General features: G+C 49.8%; 3 protein-coding genes across 6 annotated transcripts; all 3 read right to left on the bottom strand.

Moving 5' to 3' along the window:
- Positions 1–4,898: 4,898 nt before the first annotated feature.
- Positions 4,899–9,427, bottom strand: chek2 (checkpoint kinase 2). Of its 4 annotated transcripts, none has more exons than XM_085905947.1 (15): positions 8,526–9,427; positions 7,421–7,808; positions 7,226–7,350; positions 6,998–7,130; positions 6,820–6,910; positions 6,520–6,616; positions 6,386–6,439; positions 6,225–6,289; positions 6,067–6,166; positions 5,908–5,994; positions 5,656–5,819; positions 5,471–5,586; positions 5,309–5,394; positions 5,171–5,221; positions 4,899–5,032 (listed from the first exon to the last, which is right to left on the bottom strand). In XM_085905947.1, the coding sequence occupies exons 2-15, from the start codon at positions 7,800–7,802 to the stop codon at positions 4,940–4,942; spliced, it is 1,644 nt and encodes a 547-aa protein (XP_085762073.1). In that variant the 5' UTR covers positions 7,803–7,808; positions 8,526–9,427; the 3' UTR covers positions 4,899–4,939. The 4 variants fall into 4 exon arrangements, with proteins under 4 accessions (XP_085762073.1, XP_085762072.1, XP_085762074.1 ...); XM_085905946.1 differs by having other exon boundaries at positions 8,470–9,426; XM_085905948.1 differs by having other exon boundaries at positions 7,535–7,808; positions 8,470–9,421.
- Positions 9,428–11,967: 2,540 nt separating this feature from the next.
- syt4 (synaptotagmin IV) lies at positions 11,968–15,388 on the bottom strand. Its single transcript, XM_085905950.1, has 5 exons — positions 15,255–15,388; positions 13,345–13,901; positions 12,611–12,934; positions 12,422–12,542; positions 11,968–12,342 (listed from the first exon to the last, which is right to left on the bottom strand). The coding sequence occupies exons 1-5, from the start codon at positions 15,289–15,291 to the stop codon at positions 12,023–12,025; spliced, it is 1,359 nt and encodes a 452-aa protein (XP_085762076.1). The 5' UTR covers positions 15,292–15,388; the 3' UTR covers positions 11,968–12,022.
- Positions 15,389–16,541: 1,153 nt separating this feature from the next.
- sema4f (sema domain, immunoglobulin domain (Ig), transmembrane domain (TM) and short cytoplasmic domain, (semaphorin) 4F) lies at positions 16,542–27,074 on the bottom strand. Its single transcript, XM_085902946.1, has 15 exons — positions 26,428–27,074; positions 22,019–22,164; positions 21,892–21,951; positions 21,102–21,203; positions 20,898–21,009; positions 20,711–20,830; positions 20,436–20,590; positions 20,074–20,255; positions 19,864–19,993; positions 18,992–19,208; positions 18,814–18,923; positions 18,572–18,723; positions 18,383–18,438; positions 17,958–18,148; positions 16,542–17,524 (listed from the first exon to the last, which is right to left on the bottom strand). The coding sequence occupies exons 1-15, from the start codon at positions 26,516–26,518 to the stop codon at positions 16,943–16,945; spliced, it is 2,406 nt and encodes an 801-aa protein (XP_085759072.1). The 5' UTR covers positions 26,519–27,074; the 3' UTR covers positions 16,542–16,942.
- Between the last annotated feature and the right edge of the window lie 218 nt (positions 27,075–27,292).

Here is a 27,292-nt window from a genome sequence, read left to right on the forward strand (position 1 = left end):
CACTGAGGACATCACATTGCCCCACGTGCTCTTGAAATAACTTGGCCAATGCATTTGTCTATTTGATTTGCTGCAATTCCAAATTTCAAAGGATGGTGAATAATCTTGACATGATACTTAATAGGACATATTGAACACTATTTTGAATAAATTAGTTAATGATGTCGTTTCAATTATGATTTTGTATAAATACTAGGTATAAAGAGAAAATCTATTACACCTAACACACAACTTTGGATCTTTTGAATGAACAAAGTCGTTTAAATTATGCTTTTAGATAAATACTAGGCATACACATGGGCCAGTTTACTTGTTTGAACACGAGAGGGAAGACTTGTTTAATTTATTTAAATCGATTTTGACATAACTCTTCTTAATTACACATTAAACACAGCTTTAGATGTTTTGAATAAAGTCATTTAAAATTAAGATTTTAGATAAATACTAGGTATAAACATAAGATCTACACAAAATGGGCAGTTAACTTGTTTGCGTTAAATCGATTTTGATACTATGTTTGTTCCCAGGCAAAAGTGGATGTGCTGCAATTCCAAATTTCACCACATGGTTGTGCCAAATCTTGACTGAAAGGATATATTAAACACTTAGTTGAATTGATAGAAATTGGTAATAAGACCTAGTGTACTAACATGAAATCTTTTCTGAATTAAAGTTAGTTTGAATATGCTTTTGAATATTTTTAGGTCTACAGTTATGCATAATTTGAGCAGTGTGATAATCTCCCAAATCTTTGAATTTAAGAATTGGTGATTTAAGAAATAGCTTGTTAATATGTTCAAGGAAGGTAATCAGATTTGTTTATCATTCTAATGGACTTCTTTTAAAAACTATTCTGGATTGCAACTTTGGATCTTTTCTTATATTACTTTGCAACAATATACTCGGTGACAGATTAGGGTATAGTATAATCACAAATATTAATTTAAGAGTGTCCACACAATTTAGTTAGGGTTATGTGTTTAATCAATTCCTGTTAGACATGCTTTGGGTATTTATAAGGATTAAACAGCAATGTTATTCAACAGTGATTATTTATTATTGATTGACATGGTATTTGTTGAATCAGAATCATTTATACCTATATCACAATGATTTATCATTACTTAACATGTATTCCATATGAATGTTTTATCCATATTTTGTGTGTAATCAACATGGAAAAGTGTGCTATCAATGTAATTCGTTTGAGAAGGGACACTAGGAGTTAATTGCAATACTGTTGGTGGATTGCGTGGGATCAAACACGGCCGTCTGCAGCCAGTGGAAGTTTTAATAGGAGACGTTTAACATAAATGGAGGAAGAAAGGGTTACTCACTTGAGACGTCTTCGCCAACGTCCAACCATTGTAGCTCCTGGTCAATGATGCGAGCCTCCAACTGATTTTTAATTCTTCTTACAGTGGAAAACGTACAGCCAACAAACACCGTGGAACCTACAGAAAGGAAATAAAACAACAACATTTAACATCAACCAACATTCACAGACACAACGCGACTACGTTTCAGCTAGGGTTAGCTTCACAGTTACACATTACTATTGCACAGTGAACGCGAGCTGCACCGACAGCTTTAGTCAAACTACACAAAAGTAAATCTCTTTAAGCAGAATGAGTTGTTTTTACCGTGTACGCTCTAGACCAGGGGTGGGCAATTATTTTTTCCATGGGGCCACATGAGAAACTGAAAATATTGTGGAGGGCCGGCCACAAGGCTGAACTCAATTCTTCATATTATTAATTGCATTTCTTTATAAAAAGCAGTAAATAACATTTTTGACAAGCTGGTAAGATTATATATCTTAATGAAGTCATGAAAAAGTGAGTTTTCCTTGCAAAAAATGTCATTTATTCAATCAAATCTTCCCAAAACAATGGTAAACAAAATGTGAACGTTTTTTACTACTTGTGACATTTATCCAATAAACTTAGATGCAGGCAATCAGGTAATCAATATCTCTGAAGAAAAGCATGTACATGACTGCGATGTAATATTATCTAAGACTGTAAATTAGAGTTATATAAAGTTATTTTTTAATCAACGCAATCATTTACAACCTTTGACCAGGAAGAATCGTCGAAACTCGGCGTATGTGGCAGGCACCTGACGACAAATTCGACGTCCCCCCCCACACACGCACACTCACTCGCTTTTCAGGGCTACAAAAGTACTTATTTAAAAAAAAAAAAAAAAAGAGTTGTATGTACCGTGTACGCTCAAGACGGTCCAGTTGCAAGCAGAAAATAAAGATATTTCTGTTGATAATCGTCATGTTTGTATCCGCGGATTTGAATCTTGGCGGGAGTTACGCCTATTCACGTCATTTCGCGGCACATGACTGCGATGTAATATTATCTAAAACTGTAAATTAGAGTTAAATAAAGTTATTTTTTAATCAACGCAATCATTTACAACCTTTGACCAGAAAGAATCGTCGAGATTCGGCGTATGTGGCAGGCAGCTGACGACAATTTCGACGTCCCCCCCACACACACACACACTCACTCCTTTTCAGGGCTACAAAAGTACTTATTTAAAAAAATATATATATATAAAGAATTGTATTTACCGTGTACGCTCAAGACGGTCCAGTTGCAAGCAGAAAATAAAAAATTTCTCTTGTTAATCGTCGTGTGACTAACCGCTCTGTGTCGCTTCGCGCTACAGCCTACTGCCCGTTGAAAGCCACGCCCACCGATTTGAATCTCAGCGGAAGTTCCGCCCATGACGTCATTTCCGCGGCACGTGACTGCGACGTAATATTATCTAAAACGGTAAATTGGAGTTCAATAAAAAAAAAATTAATCTACGCAATCATTTACAACCGTTGACCAGGAAAAGTCGAAATTCGGCGTCTGTGACAACAGTTGCGGCAGTGTTCTCGTCACGACTGCGACTTCATATAGCAACCGCTATTTTATTTAGTAAACTTGTTGTGTATACGGCACAATAGCTCAGTAGTCAGAACATCCGCCAAACATACATGATGATGCCGGATCGTTGTTAAGCCTAGTACTTTTTTTTTTGTCCCTTGTCTGTATGTATATACATTAATATTATTATCTTATTAAGGACATCTTATCTCAAGATTTATTCAGAACAGACAATTCTTTGTCTGGGTTTTGGTCCGGACCAAGTGTTGTTATATTTAGTAAACTTTAAGTACAACTCATCGACGTAATAGCGCACTACTCAGCGCGACCTATTCTCATGCGAGATGTTGCGCGTTCGAAGCCAGTCTCTGCATTTTTTTTTTTTCATTATTCAAACGTTAGTCAGTTTGGTCAGGGGCCCAAAAACGAATTCGTATACTTAATGGCGCACTAGTTGGCACAACTGCCACTCATGCATGATATTAGGGGTTTGAAACCAATTACTCCCTTTTATTCATTATTCAGACCAGACAAGTCTTTTAGTCCGCTTGTTTGGTCCGAACCAAAAGCGCTGTTTTATTTAGTAAACTTGCGATATTGCTCTTAATGGCGCACAAATTGGCACATCTGACCCTCATGCAAGTCATAGCGGGTTCAGCACCGGGCTTAGCACTTTTTTTCTTTCTTTCGCAGACCGCATTTTGTGTGTATCGCTGGTATTACAAAAGCCGTGTATTATTATTATTTCATAAATGCACCCTATGTCCTATCTTATTATTTCATAAATGCACCCTATGTTCTATCTCCTGTCTTACGTCACCGTAGCGAAATCCAAACGTGAGAGCTCCTGCGCTTGCGGTTGGGAGTCACGTTATGAAGACGTCACAGCTTGGCTTTGGCCAATTGATCCCTCAGCGCCAGACCGGCGATGGTGGACAAGTGCACCTCATCTGGTCCGTCAGCAACACGCAGAGTTCTTGGGTAGCACTGCCTGGAAAGGCAGGCTTGTCATTATACAAATAAACTTTGACTGCTTAATCAAGGTACATGTTCACATCTGCGCCAGAGGGAAGTCTCCAGAGACACCGGCACCCCCGAACACTTGATTCTGATTCTGATTCATATCTTTATTTCGAACATCCAAAACAAAAAGAAAATTAAGCAAAACAGATGCTTGGATGGCACAGTCCACCACTTTGCACGCCATTCTGCCCGCTGCCACTTTAATCAGTGCAATCTGCGCAAATGAAGGCTATTGACTGGCTAAATGGGGATTCAGTGAGCGACCACTTCCTGCACATACACACGTCATGGCACGTGATGTCCACTAGGGTGCGACAGAAGTTTTAAATCAGCATGGCTGGCCTACGTGTTGATAAGAGCTTCTTGCCAAAGGCTCGCCTGGAGTCTGCGCGTTGGCACAGCAGTTCAACAAGCACAAGCACAAGCAGTTTCTGAAATAAAACCGTGTAAATATAACTCAGACATTTCTCGGTAATAAATTGCCTCTATTGACCGCAAATGAAGTTATATTCACAAATGCTGTCTTAAATTGCAGGTGAATAACACGTACGTTAACAGTGCAGGCTAACGAGCTAGCGGAACGATGCCAATTCACGAGACGGACCTGTAAAAGAATGAAAACAAATATTTGGAGTAACAGTACATTGTCCTAAAGGGTTCTTTCCTTTTGTTAGAGTAGACCAGACTTTAGACCAGACTTCCCTCGTCAATGACTCCTTCACCACTGTAACCAATACTCGAACGTGAAACACAGGAAGAGGTCTCGCGTGAAAACAGCCTTCAAAATAAAAGCACTGCTGAATAACAACAAAGAATTCTTAACAGACGCTGTTTTCAGCAAGAATCATCCAACGGAAGCGTCGGTCATCAGCAGTGGCCACGCAAGATGGCGGCCATCTGGGGCCAATTGAGATAGAAGACGCTGTCTGCACTCATCTCGATGTCGTGACGACAACAGGAAGCGATAAGGCAAAGCAGCGAGCGGACGAGAGAAAAGACTTTATTGAAATACATTTGCGTGCGCCTTATTCCGAGGCTGTGGGCGGTGCTTGTTTGGCAGAACGCTCCTCATCCTCATCCTGGTCCTCTCGCTGTCGTTTCCTCGCCGGCCCCGCCTCCTGCCATCACAAACCATGGACATTGGTCAGTCTTCTGATTCCAATCCGAAAAAATTCCAATTTGGCGTGTTTGCATCTCAATCCGAGTCGCTCCTTGCTGCTGTTAAGCACGTGTTCAGGTGGGTAGGGGGTGGGTACCATGGCAGCTGGATACATCAGCCGGTAGGCTTTCTCCAACATCACGGGGTCCTACACATCCACACACACACACACAATCCAGTTTGAATCTCCATCACGCTGCTGCCGCTTCCGCTGATGACGAGCGACAAAGAGCACCTGCAGCCAGGTGTGCCGGAGCGCCTCGTCGATGGTCATCCTGTCGGCGGGCGCCACCACCAGAAGCTTCCTAACCACGTCCTTGGCTGTCAACACACACACACACACACACGCATAAGACCGCCGCGGTGAAGGTGACGACGGTGAAGACGACGAGCTCACCCTGGTCCGACACGTGGCGCCACTTGGACGGCACCATGGTGAAGCGGCCTTGCACAATCTGTTCGCTCACCGACAGGTCCGAGAAGCTCTCGTGGAACGGCGGGTACCCGCACAGGCTGCGCGTGCAGAACGACACCGGTAGAATGTGGCTCTTGTACCGACGTCTATACGAGACGCTCAATTACCAGACAAACAGGAGGACGCCGAGGCTCCAGGCGTCGACGGGCAGGCCGTATCCGCCGGTGGCGGCATGCGTCAGCACCTCGGGCGCCAGGTAGGACGGTGTCCCGCACAGCGTCCGCATCAGGGCCGCCTCCTCCAGGATGCGGGACTGGTTGAAGTCCGTCACCTGATGTGCGGACGCACGCGCACGCACGCACGCACGGGGTCACGCCGCTTTGTGGAAAAAGTTGCGGCGGCGCCGGCAGCGGGCTAACCTTGACGAGGCAGTCGTCTTCCTGCGACGACAGGAGGATATTCTCCGGTTTCAGGTCCCGATGGATGATGCCCCGGCTGTGCAGGTACTACGTGAACGCATCAGGCCGCATTCAGCAATCGCGCTCGACAACCGGCCGAGATTTCGAGCGGGTCCTCACCTGCACGGCTTTCAACATTTGGTAGAAGTAAAGCTTGGCCGTGGCCTCGCTAAGTCGCTGATGAGATTTGAGTCGACCAAAGAGCTCGCCGCCCTCCATCCTGTCAGGCGAGGCCGTTAGCACGTTAGCAAACGCGCACCGCACGCGCATGCACTCACAGCTCCAACACGATGAAGAAGGTGTCGTCCGTCTGGTAGAAGTCCTCGGTCCTGATGAGGCACGGCTGAAATCAAAGCACAGCAACGCAGTGGGCGGGGAGGCCTCCCTCCCTCCCTCCCTCCCTCCACGGGGGCGAGGTGGGAGCGCCCGACGAGCTCACGTGATCGATCCGCTGCAGGATTTCAATCTCTGTTTGTGCGTTTCTGGCGGCCGTCTGCAAACGGAGCGGCGGCGCAAAGGTCAGCCGCGGGGTCGACCGGGCACCGGTCGGCCGACGAGAGGACCGATACTCGCTCCTTCGGACTTGAAGTTGTTCTTGTTGATGACTTTGACGGCAAACTTTTTACAGGTGGAGCGTTGGAACGCCAGCTTCACCTCGCCGCACACACCTCTGAAAGACAGCCAAGTGACGACGTCAAGTTTATTTATATGGCCCTAAATCACAAGCAAGTCTCAAAGGGCTTCACATGTACAAAAAATTGACAATTATTCTCCAACATCCCCTGATCTTAAACTCTCAGGAGCATGCGGCGAGGAGCCCGGCCGGCCGGCTGGCCGGGCTGGGCCGGGGCAGGGCGTGCCGGGCGCACTCACGTCCCGATGCGACGGGTCAGCAGATACTTGTCGCGGAGCTCCTTGGGCAACGAGGACTCTTGGCCGGACATCAGGTCGATGAAGACAAACACTGAGCAAAGACGGCGATGTTACGCTGGCGGCCGCATCATCAGGGCCGCCTCCTCCGGCCGGTCGCCGCGGCACTTCCGGTCTTCACCTTTGTTGCGCTGCTCCGACAGCGCCAGCACTGCGTTGTTGACCAGAGGAAGTATCTTGTTGCTTCCGATTTTGTTCCCGTCGACAAAGGTCCCGTTGTTGCTCAGGTCCTGAACAAACACCTCGGTCCCCTCCTGGGATCGAGTCGCGAAAAGAAAACAAAGAAGCAAATCTTAGGCAAGTGTGTGTGTGTGTGTTGAGGAGGTTGAAGAGGAAGAGGCTCAGCTACCCTGTAGATCCTGAAGTGTCGCTTGCTGTAAATTCGGAATCGCAAGGATCCTCTGTGGTCGGGATCGTCCAGGACATAATGACATTTGGAGTCTCGGCCAAACAAATACTCGTCCTCCACGCAATCTGAAAAAAGAGCGTGCAAGCACGCACAATTGCATTCCGTGTTTGAAATGTGCTCAGTGTGCGTTGCTACTTTGGGGAACAACCAGCAGGGAGAACCCGCGTGCCTTCAACTGTGCTTGGAGAAGTGGCACAACTGCCAGTGGCCGGACCAGGCCCGGGACCAAGACCAAAGCGGCTGACTTGCCGTGAGCGCCGAAGCCCGGCTGCATGGGCAGCAGACGTCCCCAAGGTTGACTTTCGGGCTCCTCGGGGACAGACGGCAAGGTGACGGGAAGCGTGTCGGCGCTGCTCAGCGTCCCCGAGCCGCTGGACGACTGGCTGCCTGATGCCGGGCCACTGGAAGAACTGGAGCTGCCCTGGGATTTGGACTGGGCCTGTGAGGGGGACAGGGTGGACGGGGCCTGCGACGAGGACCGGGCCCCGTCCCCCTCATGTGGGGTTTCTCGGGACATTGGAGCCTACAAACGGGGACGTACATAGGCGGCAAAATGACGTCGATGAGCGGGTTTTCAGGGTTGTGCATTTAGCGCCGACACGATTGGATCGTCGTACGTCCCATTATTACAGTCTGCACGGTGTCACATATTCTGTGTCACTGACAGCCGATGTCAGTGGTTCTTAACATGGGTTCGATCAAAGACTCCACTGGGAGGTCCGAACACATCTGACTTATCGTGTAAATTCGTGATAACGCATATGTGGACTGGTCTCGCAGAGGCACACTGATTTGCAGGTATGTCATTTGTTGAATTCATGCATTGTGTGGGTTTTGCACGTTGGGTTTGTGTTGGTGATGATCATGCACGGCTCATTTTGTGCACCAGTAAAAACATTTGTGTCTTATATTTGAATTTTTATTTGGCTAAAAAGGGGTTCGGTGAATGCGCGTATGAAACTGGTGGGGTTCGGTGCCTACAACAAGGTTAAGAACCACTGTTCTATCTGAATACAAAAGCTACCAAATGTCTCTGAAAAATGAAATAAAAAACGGGCCGGCAAATCTGAACTGAGAGAAGCTCGCCCCTGACTCCGCCCACTAAGCCTGGGGGGTCAAGTCGACGGTAAAGCCGAGCGGCTCCAAATCTCTCACGAGCGAGGACCAAGCGCGTTTCTTCTTACCTTGTTTGGCGCGCGTGCAGGCAAGGAGAGCGAGGACCAAGCGCTTTTCTTCTTACCTTGCTTGGCGCGCTTGCAGGCGTCGTCCACGTTTTCCGGTGTAGCACGGGCCCGACATGCGCTGCGCGCCAAGCGAGTTTGAGCGAAAGCCTCGCGGGAAGTGAGACAGTCTTCGATTTCCTTTTGCGTCACCGACCCAACCGACCAATGGGACGTTAGGCACTACGCCACAGGTGGCCGCCCTCGCTTGTTCGGAAATCCGGCGCTCGTTGTTGACATGTCAACTTGCTCCCATGTTATCTTGCTCCCCGTCTCGAGTTACGACTGTTATGGTAAAGCGATTTTGTGTTTCGTGACTGGAGATCCGTCACAAGCGACTTGGATCCTGCCTGACTGCAAAACTGTTCAAATTCTCAATAAAAACGTTGAACGAAACGTCTCGTTTGCATTTCCGACTGGCTGCAAACACACACACACACACACACACACACACACACACACACACACACACGCACACACAGAGAACAGTCGGAAGCGGGAATTGCACTCGTGACGCACAGAAATAAGGTACTACGTACTGTGCACCGCCTTAAACGCTGTGCCATCGTCACACACAGCGGACGTAATAGAGCATTTTTGAAATAGCCAAAACTAAATTACCCTGCGAGGGTACCCGTTGATCGGATGCCTTGTGTATATACCCAGTTAACTGGCTCCTCAGAACCAACTTGACATGGTCGCGTTCCAAAGTTTCACGCCAACCTCGCAGCAGGGCATCACGCATATATGACATGAGATCACCTTTTAGACACATAAGGAATGGGTCCAAGTACTAAAGCAGCGGTGTTATATTGAACGGCTTTGCGTATTAATAGGAGTGTGGAGAGAACAACATTTCACGACGGGAGTGCTCGTGTTGTCCCTGAAGCCTTTGCTGCGTGTTCTCCACCCACTGGTCCAGCCCGGCAGGAAGTCGATGGAAGCCGCCGCAGCGGCGCTGACTCTGGTAGAAGTGATATATATATATATATATATATGCGTGTGTGTGTGTGTATGTATATATATATATATATATATATATATATATATATATATATATATATATATATATATATATATATATATATATATATATATATCACATATATATATCACATATATATATCACATATATATATCACATATATAAAATATGTGATATGTCTTGTCACCGTGGGACGGAAATGCAATTTTGATCTCTTTGTGTGTCTTGACATGTGAGGAAGTTGACAATAAGGCAGACTTTGACTTCATTCCCTTCCGCTCAAAGGCCTTGTTGCCATGGTGCTGGAACTAAGGGTCTGGCTTGTTTGTGCCAACACACACACACACACACACACACACACACACACACACACACACACACTCACAGAGGATCTCTGAACAACAAAATCCGATGTTTGTATCTGACATGTTTCTCTGAGCCATCTGCTTCAGCAGTCTCCATGTTGTTGCCATAGTGACCAGTACTATGAATCCATGCATTTCTGTTCTATTCTCCATTGCACTTTCATGGCAGCACACGCACGGACTTTAAGCAATCGAGCTGGATGTTGCTTCGCCAAAAGACAGCTTGGCTGTGTAGCGTGTGGCTGCAAGGGTCCCATAGTAACTGTCTGCAAACGGCTGAAGCATTTCCATGATGACTCATTCCCTCTGAAGCCATCTTTGAGCAGACAAACATGACAAGTGCTGCCCCCCTCCTTCAGACTAATCCGTTATCACATGTAGCTAGAAGTGGCAGTTGATTTACATTTGTTATTCACTTGTTCTTTGTTGTGGCTGCCAATGTCTGTCTGTAACAGTGACGTGCGGTGAGGTGCATGACTGGGGAGGCACTGACGTCACCCCCCCCCCCGGTAAAACTTGTCCGGCACCTAACCATGTCACAAAAAAAGGTTGGGGACCGCTTATTCATTATTTAATTTGAACTATTTCAATTAAAATCTCATATCAGCAGTCTTCACACACAAAAACACTCAATAAAGCACATGGAATCAAAAACCTGTTTTCGATCGTGCGTACCACTTCGTTCCCAAATCCCGTTGTCCGAATCAAACCTTGTAACTCCGGAGTTGCTCTTCCTTTACTGATGACCTCCTGCTTCGACCGAAAATCCATCGTTGAAAATCGTTTGCATATGTAATCCTCCATTGTAAAAACGGAAAGAGAAAAGAAGACGAATGTAAAACGAAACAAATGGGCGACTGCTTCTCAGTTGTTCACTGTAAATGTGAACTCGAGATCTCTTATTCTACAGGCAGGCGCATGAAGCATCCCGGGATCACTAGCACCCCCTGCCATAAGGCTGGAGAACCTTTTTTTGTAGCCTCCGTAAAGTCTCTTCAAAGCCGTTTTGTTCATCTAAGGAAACACAACGTTACAGACAGAAGACAAAAAGGCAGATTAAATTCAAATGCATTTCTCGGCACTCATTCCAGCGTATAATTACGTCGTGGACTTTTTCTCTATGTGTTGCCATGTAAATCTAATCTGTTTAAGGCCTTAAGAAGCCTCATCTGTGCCCCACTGTGACCACAAAGGAGAGCTAGGGGACCGCAGGTTCTTTGACCAATCAGATTATTAGCTTTCCATGACGTCGGCATTGTGTCTGTCCTCTGATTGGTTGGCTCGAGCAATCCAAGTTCAACTAGCAAAACGTGTTTTTCTATAATGCCAATGGGCAGCCAAATGAAGACAAACACTTGTCATAATTTGATCTCTTTAATTTGAGGGTACTTTCATTTTACATTTCATTTCGGCTGTCTTTGTGCTCACAGTCAAGGGGACAAAACTGACACATTTTCTGTGTGCGCACACACGGAGTTGCGCACATCTGCACAAACATTCGCACGGCTGTGGCCCATCGCCTCTTGCCACTGCAGTCCAAGCTCACGCTACCTCATTTAAGCTTATTAGGAGATAGCACTTACAAAACATAGTCCAAAAGTCCACCCAAACGAATAAAAACAGCTAATGAATCAAATCCAACATATTTGGTCCTTCTGATACGTTAATGCCTTTTTTCAACATTTTTTTTTTTTAATGGTGTGGCGGGGGGGGGGGGGCGCTTTTGGTCAAAAGCAACGCTCAATTTAAAGCGAGAGACGGAGACGTTTAGACACACGATTACCATGACAACCTCAGTGATGTAACCCAGTAACGTTGGTCGACAGTCTTTGGGCCTATTAAAAGATACGCTGTACTGCCAACCAACATCAAATATTTATATACAAATATGGGCAATTTCCATATATTTAGTTTTTTTTTAAAATCCATACTGATCTGTCTCCAACATTGTCTGATATTTTTAAGGCAGATATTGTTGGCAATAACTATGGTTCTGCTTTTGGTACGCGACAGCATCGACCAAGCTATGCCTCGTAACTTGAAAAATGAACAAATGGGTCAAGGTATAATGGTAATTTCCAAGATGAGCTAATGACGACAGATTGACGATAATACGCCCCCCCCCCCCCCCGCCAACCGTCCAATGATTTGCACACATCCCGCCATCTTAACCCTCAGACATGAAGTGCCACTTGGCAATCTGGCGCCGCGGGTGCTCGCAGATCTCCCGCCAATGCTCGCCGGCGGTGCCCGCTGCCGTCATTCCCATCAGCAGGCGGCCGAGGACCGGCTTCGGACAGCGAGAGTCCCCCGGGTCCGAGTCCATCAGCAGCAGTTCCACGCCGGCGTCCCTCGGGCCATGGTCGGAGGGCAGGTCGAAGGTGAAGAGCTCGTTGAAGACGGGGTTTGGGGCGCACTTCTTCACGTGGGTCTTCTTCTTGCACACGCGCTTCCTTCCGTGGTACAGGTTGACTTTGACGTACGGATCTACAGAAAGAGCAGGAGCACAACGTGACTCAGTCATAAGTGGCTTTGAATTTGCAAGTCGAAATTGCAGCTACCGCACCCGAGGGCCCGTTGTTGTCATTCTTGGGCAGGTGGCGGGCCTTGAGGACCACCACGGTCAGAGTGTTGGTGGCGGATTGGTAACACAAGGACAACAGCAGCTCGCCTCGGCCCCAAGACTTCTGCGGTGACAGGAACGTGCAGTACGGTCAGTGGTGAAAACGGGACACTAAAAGCGTCCTCTCGTCACCTTGACGTTCCTCTTGATGATCTCCCTGCTCATCGGCACGCGGCCTTCGGACAGGTCGATTCCCGAGAGCGGGACGAGGGTCTCGCCGATGATTTCGTCCCGGGAGAACCTGTCAAAGCTGAGCACCAGAAACTGGAGAGCCAGTTTGGACACACTGGGCAAGGGGATCCCGTAAAAGCTGAAGGTTTCGTCAAAAGTCGGGTCCAGAGTCTTCCTTAGCACTCTGGTCTTGACTCGGTGCTTCTTCTCAGGCAGCAGGGTCAGCTTGATGTAGGGGTCTGAGGTCAAGGATTGCTCATCGGTTGGGCTCAGGTCACGGGCTTCCTGGAATCAAATCAGCCAGTCAGAAATGTGCCAATCATCTAGCATTGCAGTTCAGAACCAGACGCTAAGATAAGCGCTCCTGAGTCTTGTGCTCTGTGGAGCGCCAAGGAAGAAACGAGGGTGCTTCGCAACGGACAGGGCCTTGTTACTCCCAAGTTTGGGGCAAAAAACACGCAGCCTCGGAGCAGAGACTCGGCAATTTCCACCGGCAGCCGAGCCGAGGCACCAGGCGGGATGTGTCGGAATGCAGCAGCTCGGGAAGGAAAGCCAGGAATGGCAAGAAGAGCAATCTTAAAATAAAATGATGCGAGCGACGGCGTTTTGGCTCGACCGGAGACTTTCGAGGGAGGGCCGGCCGACTCCGAAGCGCATTCCGACGACCGAGGCACGGCTTACTTTCGGAGGCTCACCTGAATGTGAACGATGAAGGCCTTCTTCTCCGCGTGATACTCAAGGGCAAAGCGGAGGGTTCCGAGCCTCCCCTCTCTCTGGTCCATGGCCGGGGTCAGAGCGTGGCTGGAGATGGACGGCGAGGGGGGTACCCGGCGGTCCGTCGTGCCAGGCTCCAAGTCAGGCGAGCGCCGCACCTTGAGCTGGTGAGAGGATTTGGTGGGGAAGTTTCCGTTGAGGTCCAGTTGCTCCAGGTCCAGATGCAGTGCCGATCTGGAGCCACCCGGGCTCGACGCCAGCTCGGGACTAGCCACGGGCGTCACGGCGCTCCGGCAGTTCCCGTTAACGTCCGTTTGACCGACTTCATTGGTTGTCACGCCGGTAGCGGGGGCAAACTTCTTTTTGCCGCCGAGGCTTTCCGGATAAATGTCGACACCTTTCAGCATGTGCACAAACTTGTACGGGGGCGTCTTCTGGCCTTTGGTGTTTTTGCGCTGGCAGCAGATCCACGCAAAGGCTGACGCGGTGAAGATCAAGCCGAAGACGCTCGCCGCTGCGACACCTCCCGGGACCGCCACTGCAAAGCAGCAAAAAGAACCGTGAGCTACGTTGCGTGGCGGCGGCCGTGCGATTGATTCTAAAGGCGGCAACGACTGAGCTGAATGAGCGGCGCACAACAGCCAGACTAGCGGTGTTTCTCGTGTAATAACATTGAGATGACGCGCCTCTGACTCCCAGCCAACATTTCCGCCATGCGGGTTTTAAGAGGGGCTTATGGGCACAGGTTCCATCTGGTTTTGCTCCTGGATTCCGCCGCCAGGGGCAAGCGCCTGTATTAGACCGCATAGGCTGAGCTGGGTTTTTGACTGGGCCTTGCGTGGATTGTAAATGCACCACTTGAACTGGGGAAATGATTTGCAAGCCAAGTAGAAAAAGACGTGAGAAAAACTGAAAGGCAAAATGTGAGGATGAACACAATGTCAGACAGCCCAACAAAAGGAGACCTGCATAAGAAGTGATACATGGTGAGAGCCAGACAGGGGTGAGCAGTTTCCAACCCTTAAATCCCAGATGGACTCTCCATGGAAACTTTGCGCATTTCTACCCGTAGCCACTTGGTAGCCAGGAAACCCACATTAGCCCCACTTGCGGCTGGGCCCAAATTGGTCAGCCATTTTGGTTTGGAGCAGCCATTTTCCAGTACTTTGCAAAACTCCTTCCAAAGGGAGTAGCAATTGGAAATCCTGCTTTGGAGAGGCAACGTATAACCTGGGCCACTTGGTGACTATTTGGCGGCTTTGCCACGGGCCTGTTCATCATTGCCGGCGGCGGCGGCTCTTCTTATCGCGGCGTCGCTAATCCCGCAACTCGTCGAGCCGACAACAGTTGTGTTTTTAGACGGGAGCTTGATAAAAGCAAAACGTGGCGTCTCATGTAAGGCAATTTGAGCATATCTGAGCGTATGTGTTGGAGCTCAGCATCAATAGATGCTCCTTCGTAAGGTGTGACGCCGCTCGTCCGCCCGCCCGCCCGCGCGCCCGCCCGCCCGCCCTCCGGCCGCTCTGACTCGACGATATGGCACTCGAGGCCTTCTCTGTCCCAATGGCTCCGTTTTTCAACTGGGGCGTTTCTTGCTCTCGGGCCAGCGAGGAGACAGCGGCTGAATAGGACCGAGAACCCCAATGTGCATTTCACGGACGTTCCCGTCTCGTACCGAGACGGCTCTCGATGTTTTTTTGATGAGCCGCCCCGCCCAAAAGCACAACAATACCCGCTTCAATGGACAGGGCTGAGATTTTGAACCACGCCACCAAATGACATCGACAATGAAAGTGAAGAAGCCGCATTCTGGATAAACATACGACAGTGAGAATCCTTTCAAAAGGACACATGGGAGGGAAGCAAATGTCAGATGTGGAAACAGACTCACCAGGCTGCGCTCCATCCTCCAGCGTCACTGGCGCCATGGTCGCTCTCCGAGGTCCTGGAATGCTTCCCCCTCCCCCTTGAAGGCAGACGTGTGAGAGCTTGGACTCAGCTAAATGATGGAGAAAGTCGACAAAGAAGGTTGGCGTTGAATCTCCTCTTGCTGCTCTGCCACGGTCTTCAGAATGTGCGCGTGCGCACGCGCGCGTGTGTGTGTGTGTGTGTGTGTGTGTGTGTGTGTGTTTGCCCCACACCCCGCCCGTGCTCCTTCCCTCGTCCTCGTCATCCTCCTCTTCCTCCTCCTCCTCCTCCTCCTCCCCCCTATGAGATCACGGGAGCGGTGACGCAGTGGTGACGGAAGCTGCCTCGCATTGGTCCGGTCATTGTGGTGGCTCTAAAATGATTGATTTACTCCAGACAATGACGTCATCCATCTTTCTTTGACAATGACACATAGGACAACGATTCTGCTCTAACAAAAGGACCAATAACAATAACAAACGGTCCAAACGGCGTGAGTTTTGGGAATGTAATGAAGCCGGAGTGGGGAGAATCCGTTGAAGAAGGGAACGGAACGGAATAGAATAGAATCGCACAGAACAGAATAGAACAGAACGCCTTGATTGTCATTGTACAACAGGTATACAAGAAAATTGGGAGTCATTTTAAAGCATGTTAAAGAAGAGAACAAGAAAATCAAATAGTTCCAAGGTGTGGAACATGAATGATTTACTCCAGAGCCTATCAGTCATATGGTATCTGCGGGAACGGAACAGAATAGAATCGCACAGAACAGAATAGAACAGAGCAGAACGCCTTGATTGTTATTGTACAACAGGTATACAAGAAAATTGGGAGCCATTTTAAAGCATGTTGAAGAAGAGAACAAAAAAATCAAATAGTTCCAAGGTGTGGAACATGAATGATTTACTCCAGAGCCTATCAGTCATATGGTATCTGCGGGAACGGAACAGAATAGAATCGCACAGAACAGAATAGAATAGAACAGAACGCCTTGATTGTTATTGTACAACAGGTATACAAGAAAATTGGGAGCCATTTTAAAGCATGTTAAAGAAGAGAACAAAAAAATCAAATAGTTCCAAGGTGTGGAACATGAATGATTTACTCCAGAGCCTATCAGTCATATGGTATCTGCTATGTAGAGTGAAAAGCAGAAGGATTGATGATTTTTTTTTCTTTTGTTTGTATTCTTTTGACATTTTTGCTCTTCGACTGTGAGTTTGGTCAGGTAAAATACATGCCTCGGCTCAAAAATAGAGCCTTCCCATTTTCTTTACTTGTCTTTGAGTTCCCAAATATGATTTATTATAAAAACAGTTACATTAGGAATCCGCGTAAAGGGAACGCGGTTAGTCCTCGCACGCCGGCGCTGACCCTCATCCGAGGTAGGAGGACCCCGTCGAGATCACAGGACTCTTCGGGTGCCGAAAGCCAAGACGGGCCCGCTCACTTGACGACTCGGGAGTCCTTTGGTGACTGTGGGATCGGCCGCACTGAGACAACTTGTGTTGTCTTTGGATGGGCGAGGACAATAGGACCTTTCCACGTCACGCTTGGATCGCGCACGAGCGACATCCTGCTTTTCTCCACTCGTCACGCATCAAGATGGAGACGGAGTCTCGTCATAAAGGCTTTGAGTCGCGGGCCGTCGCGGCTCCCGGCGCCTTTTCAAATGGAGCTTTCTTCACACGGAGCGAGGGCTGCTGGGGATTTAAACATGGCAAAGCTGGTTAACTCTTCTTTGAGTCCTGTGATCACTTCACTCAGGCCCCCATCCATCCCAGCCCAATCCGACGACTCCGCCCACCCCCCCCCGGAACCCTCCCCGGGGGCGGTCGGTCGGTCCGGAACGTCCGCAGATAAAACGCTGTAGTTAGCGTACGAGGCGCTCGCATTTCTGCCTTTGTCGCCAGCCGGCGGGGCGCTCAAATCGTCGCCAAGGCGACCTCCGTTTCCCCGTTTCCGGACTCGGCTGGCTTCGGCGGCTGCGATCCCGTTGCGTTTATCTGTCAAACGGGAGCCAGGCTGCAGAGGGGCGGAGTCCGGCGAGTCCCGCCTCATCCCCTCACACCGACCGCTGGCAAAGTGGAAGACCATCGCCCCGAACAGCGAGCCGGCGAAAAAAACCAGGACGTAGAAGGCCACCACGTGACGAGTGCATCCCGACAGGGCTCCCGCAGTGCCGGGGTCCTCCAGCGTCAGATGATAGGCCGCTCGACGGCAAGGGATGTGCTCTCGCATTTGTCCTTCCTGGGTAGGGAAGGGAGAGAGACTCTCAATTGTAAATGACTGGAGGAGGTTGTATCAAGAGTGTCCATGTCAACGGTATCAATTAGATACAAAATCATGGAAAGTTGACTTTTGTGCCCCCAAGCATTAAAAATGGAGAATTTGGTTTTGAGGGCCAACTTTGATTCAATGACCAAAAGTACACAGTACCTAATACATTCATGCTCGGTCGGGCTGGACAAAACGTCAATAAAAATAGTTACGCGCGTATCCTTATGGCAGTCGTGGCCTGTGAAATATACATACAGATCCAAGTGCAATAAGTTTCTGGTGGAATTGTTGTACGCTTTGACCGATTTGACTTTGACCAATCAGGTGCGATTGGCCATGGAACGGTATACGGGGCCCAAACATTTGACCTTTATTGATAACATTTCACGTGTCTCCTGGGTACCTGGCACGCACAGATGTAACTTCCCAGTCCATCTTTGGTGACGGTCACCTCCAAGTCAGGGTGCCGCTGCTTGGTGAGACTGTTGCGGGGGTGCTCCCAGCTGCAGGGCCTGGGAGACAGCTGGACGCAAGGCAACACCACACGCAGGCCCAGCGAAACACGCAGCTCCTTGATGGGCGGCGAACAGCGCTCTGCAGTGTGACCAGTCACATGACAAAGGCAAATAAGCACCGGCTTTGGTTCTTTTCAAACATTTTGAGCCTTCTTCATAGTTTCAGCCGCTTTGAGTTCAACACCGCTTGACCAATACAAGAAGAATAGCTTTGTGGGGAGAAGCGCTTCTGAAAATGGATGGGTGGGTGGGGTGGGGTTGGTCGGTTTATGGGTGGGTGGATGGATGGATGGTACGTGTCCGACAAATATACCTTCCTGGTAGTCACATTTCCTCATGGCTTCTTCCATTTTAACTCCATGGTCAGGCCTGCACACGCACACGCACACACACACACACACACACACACGCACACACACACACACACACACACACACAAAATGCCCCAATGTGAGATAGCAGCGGCCTCTGTCCGATCTGGATAGCGAGCGGCCCGACTTACGCCGCTGCGGAGCGAACGCAGCCTTCCTTGCCGACGTCCCACTCGCAGCCCAGTTGACGGAATCGGGTGCACAATTCGCAGCTTAAATAGAGCGCGCATTCTTGCGCCTGGACGCGCGCCAGAGACAGCGGGCTGCCCACCACAACCCAACCCTGGCAAACAAGAAATGGCAGGAAAGCAGCCGTCCGATTGGCACGTTGACGCGGGCGGCAGGCAGGCAGGCAGGCAGGCAGGTCGCTTACTTGGTAGGGCAAAATATTGTTGACCGGCTCTGTGGCCTCAAATAAGGGAATTTCACGGAGTAAAGTGGCATTCTCGCCCGAGACTGCCACCTGATGGAGCTCCCCAGAGTCTGGTGATGTAACAAGCATGACGACGGCCTAGGTATGGCTACGCTTGTTTGATATGGGTGCCTTTTACCTGTTCCCAGGTGGAGCAAGGCCTCTTCTCTCTGGCCCTCTCTGCGGCCGATCAGCGTGACGGCCAGTTTGGTGTACGCCACCCCCTTTCTGACCAGCAGGGGCGCCGCGTTGACACTCTGCTGCACGAGGGGGTGATTCCTCACGTATGCCAACAGGTTGTCGGGCATTTTGAGGGAGGAGTCAAAGCCGTGTGCCTTCAGCGCATTGTTCACACACTGTCAATGCCGGCGGAGGAAAGAAAAAGCATGAGAGCCCGTCTCACGTGCTCACAAACACTGGCCGATATCTACAAGTCATTGCTTGTGCTACGTGGGAGATGTTGTGGTTAGCTCGATCAATATCGTGGGCCATCCACGTCGGAGTAGTTGTAGATTTTTCATGATAGCTAGTTTCCGCGACTGGCTTTAAAATTCACTTTTAAAATGTGGTTTTTCCTTGGTTTTTATTTTGGAAATGATGCTTTTAGTTTTGCTAAATAGTTGGAGTAGGTGACAAGCGTGAGATTAAACAATTCACTCGATCAACTACATTCACTAGGGAGTAAGCTTGGATTCTCAAATGGCTTTTTGACCTTTCTTCTTCTTACGTCAGCACGCACCGCGGAATGAACGGTTAGGGCGAACACCGAAAGCCGACGGATGATGTCCGTTGGCAGCGATGGAGGACATTTTTTGAACCGTAGTTTTCCAAACATGAGACGCTAGTCGCATTTCCATTTGATTTGGTCGGTGAAATTGTTGGATCAATTTCAGAATTGCTCATTTCATTGGTTTTGGTCACCTAAAATAACCCCGGTGTGAAAACGCTACCTTAGCTTCCTCCTTTGTAACATGCTAAAAGATGCACGGCATTCCGCCGAGAGGTCAGTACCTGGCCAGGCCTCGGCAAGCCCGCCGGTGCGAGCGCGTCGCTTTTGTCGCCGCCTTGTCTAAACGGGCCGTTCATCGCCGCGACGATGTCCGACACGCTGAAAACACACACCGCTGACCGCTCGGGTTCCCTAGAGCACGGATGGACGGGTGAGACGAGAGAACGGTCCGTCAGAAAGTGAGACCGCGTGAGTTTGCTCCCTCGGCTTACCACTGCGTGGTGAAGAGTCCGTAGAAGTGCGTCGTGCCGGCTTCTCCGGGAGAATGCCGCAAGGTGAAAACGTCCACCAGGACGTCAAAGCGCCGATGTCGGACTTTGTCCTCGCACACCAGCTCCGCCTTGAGAAAGGTGGTCCAATGCTGCTGCAGCGTCCGGAGACCTCCCACGTCAGACTGAAAGCAAGAGAAATGCATCATACGGCGGGCGGGCGGGCGGGCGGGCGAGCGAGCGGGCACGCCGGCGGTTGGCATCAATCGCGACGGACTGTCGACGGCACGCGTGTCAATTGAGCAAGCGGACCAAATGGCCTGGGTCGCTCCACCGGGACGTAATGGATAAAAGCCACCTCTCACCCTGCACACGCGTGCAACTCTGGGCACCCGGACTTTGGAATAAAAGTTGTATTCCTGGGCCGCTTCGTTGAAAAAGAAGTAGATCCTGTCGTCCTCTCCCGTCTCGTTATTGTCGGCCGACAGCGCCACCGCGGCCGAGCTCACAAAGTCGGGTTCTGCGTGGCAAAAGCGCACCGGCGGGCATCAGCGCGCTCCGCGTCGGCGCGCACCGGCGGGCATCAGCGCGCCCACGCGCTCCGCGTCGGCACGGCTAAGCGCGCACGCCGCGGCCTCACCGTCAAGCCAGTGCACTTTCTGCTCGCTTCGGACCTGCTTCTGCTCCGGACCCGTCGCCCGGGTGATATCGAACTCCGTCCCCCGGAAGTTGATGGAGGTGGCGGCGTACAACAAGTCGCCTTAGCGCACAACAGAAGGATCTAGAAAGCGCTCCGGGCGAGGACGTCGCGAGCCGCGGCGACTCACCTATCATGACGGCTGTGTGTCGCTTCCTGGGGTCAAAGGGGACCTTCTTCCTCCCCATCTCCACGATCACCTGGCCATTGACATCCCTCCGCAGGGTGAGGGAGGAGATCTCCTGCGGGAGGGATGGTCAAGTAGGAGGACAGAAAAATACAAACTATCGACAAAAAAAAACACACGCACGCACGCACGCACGCACGCACGCACCAGGTAGGCACACTTTGGGTCAAAGGCATGCGTGCCACACGCGTAGATGTGGCGCCCATCGGAGTGAAACTCCAACAGCACGATGTAGTTATGGCACTCAACCTGCAGAGGGAGACAAACGAGCACCGCTAGCTATGAGCGCCGCCTGCTCCCAACGTACAGCACCAGTACCGCTGACAAGATAGCCTCGAGTCGTTTCAAGTAGAACATCTCCTCGATGTTTTGCCAGCAAAATGTTTGGAAACGCACACGGTGGGCTCCATAAATTAGATCGTTCGTTGATGGATTATATCAGAGAGCCTGCCCTGACCCATAGGGGATTTTTAGTGGGGGGCTCGCGCGTGCTGAAAGAAATCTGATATACGCCATTCACTCATTTGCGTTGCCGTATTAATGTGTGCCGTATGAATGGCGTTGCCGTCTTAATGTGTGCGCCGTATGAATGGCTGAATGAGAGCCATTGAAAAGCTTTGGGCAGCGTAGCTCGAGCGCTGTGGGAGCGCAGTCCATTTGCAATGGGAATGAACAGTCACATCTGTTTTTGGTTATTGGACAGAGATGCAACTTTGACATTAGGACGCTGAAAGACACTGCGTAATGTTTGCACAAAACGAAAGCCAAAGATTGGTGCGATAGCGCCCAAACGTGTACATGTCCACAGACTGCACGAGTGAGACTTGTTCAGAAGCGACAATCGGCACTTCCCTCCTCCTGAGCGTCTTTTGGCTTTGCAGGTGGAACCGCCACCGCGTCACTTCCCGTCTCTCTTTTGACGGTGGCACGCTCTCACCTCAGTCTTTCCCTTGGCCATACAAGTCTTCCTGCTCTCTTGCGGCACGTCCCACACCACCTAAAATGGAGAAAAGCATCATTTTCACACCGCTGGCGGTGACGATCAGTAGCGATTGGCCAATCACCGTGCGGACGGGCTCGTTCAGCTCGTTGATGTCCAGCGCCACGATGGTGTCCCTGGCGCCCAGGAAGAGGAGACCCGACGCGGGATCCAGCAGCAACGTGCTGAAGTTGGCCACAGCCCCAAACTCTCGGCCACTCAAAACAGGGTCTGCGGTGAAGAAAAAACAACAACAAAGGTCGACCGCCGCGTGCTGTCCCGAAGGGTAGGGAAGGGAAGGAGGAAGGGTTAGGGGTTAGGGGTTAGGGGTTAGGGGAAGGGGAAGGGGAAGGGGAAGGGGAAGGGAAGGGAAGGGAAGGGAAGGGAAGGGAAGGGAGAAGTGGAGAACAGACATGAAACGGGTTCTAAGAGTGAGCCTACTACACGAGACCTGCTGCACAAGGGAACAAGAACAACGGGGGCAGAAAGAGACAGGAAGCAACAGTCGACACCGACTGGTGTTGAATACACCCGAGCAGGCTTTAAATACACAAGGTAACAAAAGAGGGAGCAGGTGACAGACCCAGCCTTGCCTTGCCTGCTTTTATGCTTGATGAACACAACGGGTTCAACCGTAACCCTAACCGCTCGTTTCACAATGGCTCCACGTGTTATTTCACAAGATTTAATTATCATACATATAGCACGTAGGCAGAGTACTAAGAAAAGCTTCCTGACTGGGCGAGCTGTGACATTGGACGCCCGTACACGAAACCGAGAACTCGGATGACAAGAAGCGGGCGCCTCATCTTGAAGCTAGCAATTGTGCACGTGTCGTGTTATCACGTTTGCACCAAGCGACCCGTGGGAAAGTCGGTGCATAAAGTGGATCCATCGAGCGTGTCTGCTGCTGCCTAACACCAGTACAACTGTCTCTGCTGACTGACAAACATGCTGGAGACGCTCACCGCTGCACTGTGTGCGACAGAGCAGAGAGAGGAGGAGGGAGGGAGGGAGGGAGGGAGAGGGAGGACGCCCGTCCAGACGTCTGCTGTTCATTCGATGGCAAAGAGTGAAGAGGAGTGTTCCGAGTCATGAACGCTGTTAACACTATGAATCATTTGTCAAACCAGTTCAAAGGACCAGGCTACAACAGTGGTGCCTATTAGGGTTGGGAAGATTCACCGATATGCATCGGAAAATCCATAGGACCTGTAAGATGCGGTTGCATCGTATCGTATCGCACCGGATCGCATTGTTTTCAAAATGAAATCGTACTGTATCGCACCGTATCGCAGGAGATCGTATCGCATCTTATCATTGGCAAGTCCATGAATCGTGAATGCATCCAATCCTTGGCAGTGTAGGGAGATGTGTATCGTATCGCTTTGATGGTGAAGATTCCCATCCCTAGTGCCTATTGTGCATGCACATGTTCCAATATGGGCAATGACATCAAAAGCACACACACACCACATGTCAGGAGATAAGCAGCAATTGAACAGCGCTCGCTCGCTCGCTCGCTCGCGCCCGCGTGCGTCCAACTAAATGCCTCTTAGTGGATGCCACTCGAGGTCATCTCGCTCTTGGTGCCTTGTATTTTCACCTGACACTCCCATTAAAAGCAATCAGACTCCCGAAAGCCAGCGGCATGGGGGTTAGGGATTTGGGGGGCATTCAATGAGATGTTGGCCCACACACAAAGACCACTCCCACTACGGGGAATGTGTACGGCTTTTCCTCAGCTTGTGCCAGCTTCTTGCCATTAGGGACTTTCTTACCGCCTGCAACCCGAATGAGCCCGTCCAAGTAATGCGAGTATATGGTCGAAGATCCATTACTCAGCCTTGTGTTTGGGTGTGTGAGACGGTACGCTCTAGCGCAGCATCAAAACCGGTTCGACCAAAGGCGCTCGTGGTTCAGCTGTGAACTGGTTCGACCTGACCGGAGAGGGAAAAGTGTGTGCTCCTTCGTGTACAAGCGCCGCTTGCTGCGGCGTCTACAAAAAGCTTTGTCTGAAAAGGGTTTTTTTTCCAAAGAAAAACGATCCCACCAAAGGGAGGCAAATTCAAAAGGCAGGGACGTCAATATGAAACACTTGAAAAAAAAAAAAATGTTGTGACATTATTTTCATGTAGCTTCATACAAACATTTAACGCTAAACGCCATCCACGGCCAAGGGATTTAGCATTGCGGTCAATATAAGCAACAAACGAGGCATACGAGCATACAGTCGCTCTATTTCCGCATCACGATACCGCATCTACAACAGATCCGTAGCGTCGTTTCGTTTGCCCCGTTGGCTACATCCGGTAGCTGCTGCACAGCGTTCTACCCTGCTAAGTTAGTGGAGCAATTTTTGGGTGGTGGTCGCCGATACGACGGCGTACGAGGGGAAAATAAATCAGCTGCACCTCACACGCGTGACACGTGTATGACGCGTAAAGCTGTCAAATACACGGGAAAGACAAAGAATGCTCGCTACTTGCTACGACTGCCGTAGCGTCAATGGAAAGCGCGATGGCTTTCGTCAAACCAGGTATCCTCGGACCAGGCAAAATACACGGCGACAAATGCGCGACAGCCGAGTACGCCGCCTTGCCCGTGGAAGCGCTTTCTGCTTTGCTCAAAGTCAAGGGCACAAGACTTCCTTCCGACTTGTGTCTAGATTGTGGAAGCACGTGGCGTGATGATGCAAAGTTAAAAGCAATATTGAAGGCAACATCTTAGGCTCACACGCACAGTCCGGCCACACACACACACAAACCAGCGATGAATGATTGCGTTATCACAAAGTTGCCGTCCTTGTCGCTGTCCTTCTTTGCAAGGCTTTCTAGAAAACAGGAAGCCCGCGGGGCAAATGTGCGCCGCTGACCTCGCCCGCCAACACAAAGAGGATGCTTGTCGGCGAGCCGGGCTCGTCTCGCAATCGGGATGCTTTTACACCGTGGCGGTCGCGATTCTCGAAAGCGGTCCCGATACTTTTTCACATTTCTGACCTCTCACGCTGGCCTGGAGTTTCCGCTCAATCTGCGCACTAGTTACGAGGGCCGAGTGTGGAAGAGGAGCACACAAATGCCACGGTCGCTTCAGCTCGTCTGGAGATAATAACCAATACTTTGATTCGTATGTTCATATCACTCTGCATGCTTCCAGTTTCCATTAGATTGCAGATATGCACTGAGGCTAAAACTTATGTACTCTTCTTCAGAACTATGTATGTGTGTGTGTGGGGGGGGGGGGGGTCCGATAGCACGTCACCTACCCTCTACACTGCTCAAGATGACAGCTAATGGTGAGACTGCGGGAGCGCTTTATCTGGAAATGATTCGCAACAACCGGGGTTTTCAGAACCACAAATATAGCCGTGATTCTCACATGCTCTTTTCAGTTCCACAAATAGAGAGAGCGTGGCTGGTTTTGTGTGCGTCTGCATTTAACATGAATTATCATCTGCCAATATTCATTTCTGCTTGTCAATTGTTACATGTACGTTGACAACCCTGGAGGTGGCTTTGCCTTGAGATGGAAGACCTTCTGCTGCTACCGCCGAGGATGCTGCAGTGGGGCTGAAGAAAAAGCAGCAGCAGCAGCAGAAGAAGAAGAAGAACAACAACCTCTTCTGGCTTCCAGGAAAAGCAGGCTCGAGGCAACTGAATCACAGTCGTATTTTCTTTCCCGACTTGTTTTTACGTCCTAAACTAAGAGATCAGATAAAGGCCCCTTTACCGTTGTTCAACTTCCAAAAACATGTTCCTGTTCATCGGGGACAGCAACAATCCCTCCTAACGGATGGAGGAGCCTTTCTACACACGTTTAGAACCCGCCCATGCGGGCTTGTCTGTGTGTGTGTGTGTGTGTGTGTGTGTGTGTGTGTGTGTGTGTGTGTGTGTGTGTGTGTCTTGAAACTGCATGGTGAAAATAAATGAGCGCCCGCTGACTCACAAACGCACAGTCAACAATTTACAAATTGAGCCAATTATCAAAATGATGAATCATAGTACTAATTGCACACACACACACACACACACGATAGCTTGCCTTGCCATCTTTAGCTCAACATTAGGGGCCACATTGCAGTGTCACTGAAGGCTGGTTTGTTGGTATCGGAGCTTTTTGGTATCGAGTATGAATCGTTTGAAGACAAATTTCTCCCTATATTAGAGAGCACACAACTTTTAGGTAAAATGTGTTCCAAGACTGTTAAAAGAATACTTTAGAGATGACAAATAATTGCTACTTAAAAATACTTTTCTGTGAAACTCGTGCCATGTTCAAGAAAGTTCCCGTTGTTTAATAAGTAGCCGCTAGAACTCAAATATAAGTCCGAGTATTTGTCTCCGTCTGCAATGAGTGGTGTCTACCGCTCGTTTCTACCAAAAAAGAACAAGAAAAACACAGCCGTCGTTGCAGCAAGTGTAGCCTACCGAACATTGTGGTCAGACATGCAGTGCACTCGACAACGAGACCCAAGAGAGCGTCTACTCTACTTACATTGCAGTCCGCTCAAAGTCGCTGCCCGGGAGGTTCCGAGGAGCAAACAGCACATCGGGAGACAAGCGAACATCAGCCCGGCAGAAGTCATCCCAACTCGGCTTTTGCCCCGCTCGAGTCTCGGTCCAAGCTCCAATCGCGTTCAGATTCTTATTCCACTTGCAGTGCGGGGGTTTCAGCTGCGGGACGTCCTCGCCTTGATTCTTGACCGCCGAATGATGAAGCCGCACGCGATTGCGGTTAAAACGTTTCTTGCAGAACTGCTGCCACATCGCCCGAGGAGCAGCAGCAGCAGCAGCAGCAGCAGGTGGAAGCTGCGCGGTGCACTCACGGTACCGACGGACCGACCGACCGACCGCCCGGCAAAGGTGTCCCTTAAGTTTCACCCCGGTGGTTAGAAACAGTAACCAAAGTATTGTCCTTTTCTATGCCGGACGAGACAGCTAAAGGTCACGCGCATGCATGAGTCTGCGGACAGTTCCACCCTCCGGAGGTTTTGTTCAGGAGAATACGTGGAGAAATTGAATAAGAAACAATATATTAAAAAAAAAAAAGCGAGGGGCTGGTGTTTGTCAAGTACGTCTGCTCAGACGTGGTGATCCGCACAGGAGTCAACGCCTACAGGAGGATGGAAGACTCCGCCCCCCGGAAAAGGCAGCGCACAACAGGTTAAATTGAGGACGTCAATAAAAACAAAAGCGAGGGGCTGGTGTTTGTCAAGTACGTCTGCGCAGACGTGGTGATCCGCACAGGAGTCAACGCCTACAGGAGGATGGAAGACTCCGCCCTCCGGAAAAAGGCAGCGCACAACAGGTTAAATTGAGGACGTGGGAACGACTTGTTTACAATAATTATTCAAATTATT

This window comes from Syngnathus leptorhynchus, chromosome 2 (genome assembly GCF_054491065.1).
Source record: "Syngnathus leptorhynchus isolate UIUO chromosome 2, UIUO_Slep, whole genome shotgun sequence".
Lineage (NCBI taxonomy): Eukaryota > Metazoa > Chordata > Actinopteri > Syngnathiformes > Syngnathidae > Syngnathus > Syngnathus leptorhynchus.

Bases quoted from the DNA above. Each gene is read 5' to 3' on its own strand.
- chek2 (XM_085905947.1), bottom strand. From the start codon at position 7,802: ATGTCCCGAGAAACCCCACATGAGGGGGACGGGGCCCGGTCCTCGTCG. The intron at 7,131-7,225 runs GTAGCTGAGCCT...ACTCGATCCCAG, and splicing joins GACACTTCAGGATCTACAGG to GAGGGGACCGAGGTGTTTGT. The intron at 6,911-6,997 runs GTGAAGACCGGA...GTCTTTGCTCAG, and splicing joins GTCGGAGCAGCGCAACAAAG to TGTTTGTCTTCATCGACCTG.
- syt4 (XM_085905950.1), bottom strand. From the start codon at position 15,291: ATGGCGCCAGTGACGCTGGAGGATGGAGCGCAGCCTG. The intron at 12,935-13,344 runs GTGAGCCTCCGA...ATTTGATTCCAG, and splicing joins CCTTCATCGTTCACATTCAG to GAAGCCCGTGACCTGAGCCC. The intron at 12,543-12,610 runs GTGACGAGAGGA...CTGTCACCGCAG, and splicing joins TCATCAAGAGGAACGTCAAG to AAGTCTTGGGGCCGAGGCGA.
- sema4f (XM_085902946.1), bottom strand. From the start codon at position 26,518: ATGACTTCTGCCGGGCTGATGTTCGCTTGTCTCCCGATGTGCTGTTTG. The intron at 22,165-26,427 runs GTAAGTAGAGTA...TCTTCACCGCAG, and splicing joins GACTTTGAGCGGACTGCAAT to ACCCTGTTTTGAGTGGCCGA. The intron at 18,924-18,991 runs GTAAAAGGCACC...TTACATCACCAG, and splicing joins CTTGCTCCACCTGGGAACAG to ACTCTGGGGAGCTCCATCAG.